Source organism: Oreochromis aureus, linkage group 23 (genome assembly GCF_013358895.1).
Source record: "Oreochromis aureus strain Israel breed Guangdong linkage group 23, ZZ_aureus, whole genome shotgun sequence".
Classification (NCBI taxonomy): Eukaryota; Metazoa; Chordata; class Actinopteri; order Cichliformes; family Cichlidae; genus Oreochromis; species Oreochromis aureus.
In genome coordinates, this window is record NC_052963.1 from 5,687,782 (window position 1) to 5,692,738 (window position 4,957).

The 4,957-nt window shown below is 39.4% G+C and overlaps 1 protein-coding gene across 1 annotated transcript; it reads right to left on the reverse strand.

Annotated features, from left to right (window-relative positions):
* Nucleotides 1–1,933: 1,933 nt before the first annotated feature.
* Nucleotides 1,934–3,322, reverse strand: LOC116321003 (helix-loop-helix protein 2-like). The gene is made up of 2 exons (XM_031740747.2): nt 3,221–3,322; nt 1,934–2,496 (listed from the first exon to the last, which is right to left on the reverse strand). The coding sequence occupies exon 2, from the start codon at nt 2,458–2,460 to the stop codon at nt 2,089–2,091; it is 372 nt and encodes a 123-aa protein (XP_031596607.1). The 5' UTR covers nt 2,461–2,496; nt 3,221–3,322; the 3' UTR covers nt 1,934–2,088.
* Nucleotides 3,323–4,957: the final 1,635 nt, after the last annotated feature.

Below are 4,957 nucleotides of genomic sequence, written 5' to 3' on the forward strand. Positions count from 1 at the left end.
GACGTCATCAGGCCAGTAGGCTTTTCTTCATTAGGATAAGCTGAATATTCTAACGGTGGCTAATAACATGTCCTAGTTCTCTGTTACATTTCAAAACCTCAAAACTTTTTGGAGTAAAATAAAATAGAAAACGTGCTTTTTCTTTTCAAGTATTACCTTTTTAATTAAAAATAACACCGAAAATATGAAAAGTTTGTCCATTAGAAACCAGCTGTCACACAATACCTCTACTACAAAAGATCTGCATAAAGCAACAAGTAGCCTACACAACCCTGAAGAGACAAAAAATCTTTGGATAGAGGATATGTTTTTTCCCTTTCACTATAAAATTACTTATTGACGTTTCCTAACACAAAGCAGAGACAAATAAATAACCCAATTAATCAGAAAATAAAATAATAATCAAATCAGCGCATTGAAGATAATATTTTTTTTTCAAAATAATAATTTTTTGGTTATAGCAAATAAATAAATAAATAAGACAAAGAGGTTCAGCTCTGAATCGTATCCCCTTGGTGGTTTGAATTGTTTGACAATCAGTGTCGATGAAACAATTTTTCTTACTTATTTTCTTTTCTTTAGCAGCCCAATTCTAATTCACTGAGAAACCTCTCAAAAATGGGAAACAAATTCATGGGGCCACTAAACCCCATCTTGAAGTGCTTATCGTTGCCATCGATAGACAGCGGACATGAAAAATAATAACAAACAAAAAACAACAACAACAGAAAAAAAGCATCGAACATACATCAAACGAATAAATTATGCAATGGATTAACAGAAAGTGCCATTTCTGAAGAACACCACCACTTTCCAAGTTCAAATTCACAGCCTAAAATATAGAAGCAACAAACCATTATACATTTATACAAAAAGACGGCAGCCTATGATATCAACATAAATAAATTAGCCTTAAATATTAACACAATTAAATAAATAATTCCATACACTTTAGGGAAAAAAAAGCATGATTAAGGTCACAATTTTATATGTCATAAGTGGCACTTACGCATTGAAATGTTTTTTTTTTCTTCCTTTATGGAAAATCTAAGCTAGATCTAAAGCAGCTATGTCGTTTACGTCCTTTCGTTCCGATCTGGGGGGAAAAATACCCCGTGTTTATTTTGTTCAACCTCAAAGTGACACAGTGAGGGGAGCATTCAGAAATCTATTCATGATATTAGATGAGATTAGGCTAATATCATTTTTAGATGTTGATTAAATGTGAAGCAAATTAAAAGAACCAGAATCTTCTTGAATTTGTTGAATTTGTTGCAGCCCACGCGAACTATTATTATTTTTTTCTATCCTCCACTGCATCACTTTCGGGAAAGGAAGCATGAATGCCTGCGGGGGCTCTTCCAGACCCCCCTTTTACTGAATATCGGAAAAATTATTCTCATTATTGCATCCAACGGCTCAAAACAACTCGGCGCTTGCTGCTTGCAGTGAGCGATCTGGACTGAAAGTTTAGGCTCCCGTAACTTTTTGCACCGCTGCCACTACATCAATCAACACTGGACTCACACAGAAGGGCTCAGCTCACCATTAAAGGTATGGCAGAGTGTCAGCATCCGGGGAAGTGATGCTTTAGTTTGGATGGAGATGATGCTGGGCAGATTTTGGGCCTTGAATTGGATGGATTTTTATTACATATCATTAAATGAAATAGAAGTTTCGGTGAGATGAAGGCAACACTGAGTCACAGGTGTTAGACCGATATAAATGTGGAGCCGATATCGACATTTTTACATCAATCAATTAAGCAAGTCCACCTTAAAACAACAGTTTGTACCCCTGCAGTAGAAGTTTCGATTGTTTTTTTTTAATTCACTGCAAAATTATCTGATTACTTAAAACAAATCCACCTTCATTTTATTCAAAGTAGTGCTTTGTGGTGTTGAAAGCTAAAAAAAAAAAAAAAAAAAAAAATCTCCTGCATCATTCCACCCTGACCGCTAACCTTGCCATAACCAGTTAACTCCCAGCACGCCGAGCGAGTCCAGTCTCCCAACAACTCAACCAAACAGTTTCTCTCACATATGTGTGCGCATAGAGGGCGGAGTGGGGGGTGGGGATGGGTCACTTTTAGACATCCAGCACATGATTGAGATAGGAGATGTAGCATATAGCCAGTCTGAGGATCTCGATCTTGGAGAGTTTCTTATCCGGGGGTAATGTGGGGAGTAATTTCCTCAGCTCCGCGAAGGCCACGTTGAACGCCTCCACCCGGATCCTCTCCCTGGTGGCGTGGGCTGAGCGGTACTTGGCCGTGGCCCTCCGTCTTCTCCTCTTCTCCTCCCTGCTCAGGGGCTGCTCGGCTTTGCATTTGGCTCTGTCCTCCATCTCCGCCGGCTCGTCCGAGGCACAACCGGCCGACTTCAACCCATTGAGCATTGTCTCCGGGTCGGACTGAGTCCAGGAGAGGTCCGCCTCAGCCTGGTCCGGGCTCAGCATCATTTTTATTCTCTGGTGTTGGCAGTCCTTCTTAAGAACCTGTGGACGGGCAAAAGCAGCCATTGAAACATTAAAACATTGCTTTATTTTTCTTTTTAATGGTCATTTTAAATTTCACATTTTACAGAGAGCTACTGTGTCACATGCGTTTGGATGAAATAAAGAACTGGATTGATTTTTGAAATCATCGTTTTTGCTGTTTTCCTGCACTCAGGCACCACTATGAGAAAGCCCACAGCGGGTGCTCCAGTCCCTCCTGTGCCTATTGCATAATAACATTAAACTCCATAAATAATGAATGGTTCAAAATTCGCGGTTAATTCGCGAAAGCTTCAGGCCTTAAAAAGAGCCCAACAAATTTGAATTTCCAAGTGTCATGTTTGCAAAATATTGTTTTTTAAACGACGAAAGTCTTTAAAAATAATATTTGTTTTTAAATTAAAGAAAAAAAACCTCCTTTTTTGGGAATTAACATAATCAGAATTGGCCATCTGTCACAGTGTGATGAACACATCTGCTTGGCTGAGGCCGGAGCGACTTGACAGCATGAAGGCAGGAGACGGTAAAAATAATGTTGACATCTGCTGGACACCAAATTATTGGAGCAGTTGCTTTTTTCATGATTTTTGTTAATAAAGAAAAATAGATCTACGAATTTAAAAAAAATAATAATAATAATGATAATAAACAAATCTGAAAAAAAAATCGTATTTAATTTGTTTTTATTTAAAAGCTTAATTTTCCACAGAAATCTGAGACTCACCTTGACAAAGGGTTGGAGGTTTTGTTTAGGTTTTTTTTCTTGTTGGGAACTAAAAAGGCGCTCTTGAGCGGAGCTTCAACTCCAAATTAACTCATATTCCACCGGCCAAACAAACAAACAAACAAAAGACAATAACAACATCAGATGATAATGAGACGAACATTCAAAGAAAACAAAGAAAGGAAAAAATCTTTTCTTTTCTTTTTTCTTTAAAAAAAAGTAGTTTTGGACTTTTCTCAGCCGCGAACTTGCAACATGGGGATCACGCGGGGTCAAACGTCAAGCGTGGAAATGTTTCTGCTGATCAAAAAACAGCCCATCAAAAGTCTTGAGATGATTAGGTCGGACGAGTTGGAGAAAAAGAAATAATAATAATATTGATGATGATGATGATGACTGCGGTGGTGGTGGTGATGGTGATGATAAGCGCAGATCAGTCAGCCCCCCTGTGTGATCCCAGCGATGGAGAGACAATAGAGGAGATGGGCTGATAGCGGTGAAAGTGCAGCCAGGGCTACTCGTCCGTGAGCCTGTTGGAAGATGGGGATAAAAAGAGGGACAGATAAGCGAGGCTCTCCCGTGTCAGGAATCAGCGGATCGGAAGGCGGTTCGCGGTTAATCCCCCTCTCTCTTCCTTCTTGCGCCGAGTGTCATATGCGAGATAAGATCCAAGCGATCTGGACTAATAAAGGCTCACTTCATGGACGGAGGGGATGGAATATATTTGAGGAATGGTATTGTCTAACGCCGCCCCTCCCTCCCTCCCTCCTCTCTCACCCCTCTCTCTCCCTCTCTCGCTCCTCCTCACACACACACACACACACACACACACACACCTCCTCCCTCTTTCCTCACGCCCCTCAGCCCCCTCAAGCGGTCTCGCTCCCGTGGGAGCAGTGGGCAAAGGGAAAGCAGAGATGTGTGCATGATAAAGCGTGGAAAAAAAGGAATACTTGTCCATGTTGTGAGTTTTTGCACGTGCTCACATTTGTTGTGAATATTAATGATTATAAATAAATGTATATATGTATTTTAAATGCAAATGAAGGAGGAGGAGGGGGGGCAACTTAAATGCGATACAAGCCTGTAAAGAAATATTTTCAAGAATGCTTTAGAAATTGTTGCTTATTTTGGTTATTCTCTTGGATTTATGAACATTTGAAACCATTTTTTTGTAAAGAGGTCAAATTATAGAGCAGGTCGTCTGTTTTTTATATGGTTTTAATTTGGTGCTGTTGACAGGTTGAGACTTAGATTTCCCTGGCTGACAAACCTGAGTGTGTTTCACTCTGTGTTTGTCAGTGGTCTGTTGTACTAATGATTATCAAAATAAATAAATAAATAAATATTTGTTCTGTTGTCAAAACTGGTTGGTGTGGAGAGAGAAAAGGGTGGAGAAGCCAGTCCAAGGATGTACTAGGATTAGGTTATAAGACGAAAACAACAAGAATCAAAGCAAATGTTGCCAGTCAAACTTCTTTCCTTTCATTTTTTCCTCACAGTGTTTAACACTCATTGAATCTTTTTTTTATGTTCAAAACAATTCAAATCCATTTGTTGACATCCTCATTTGATTTGGTAAATAAACAGCGAAATTATAAAAGAGAAAAACAGCACCTTAAAGAATCCTGGCTGCTAATCTACAGCAGAGGACAATATGCTTTAATTTGCTCTATGCTACTCAATGACTGCACAAATAAGTGCCCAGAGGTGTTACCAAGAAGGCCCTGATTGATG

Excerpts from the sequence above, each read along its gene's own strand:
- LOC116321003 (XM_031740747.2), bottom strand. The coding sequence starts at position 2,460 with ATGATGCTGAGCCCGGACCAGGCTGAGGCGGACCTCTCCTGGACTCAG.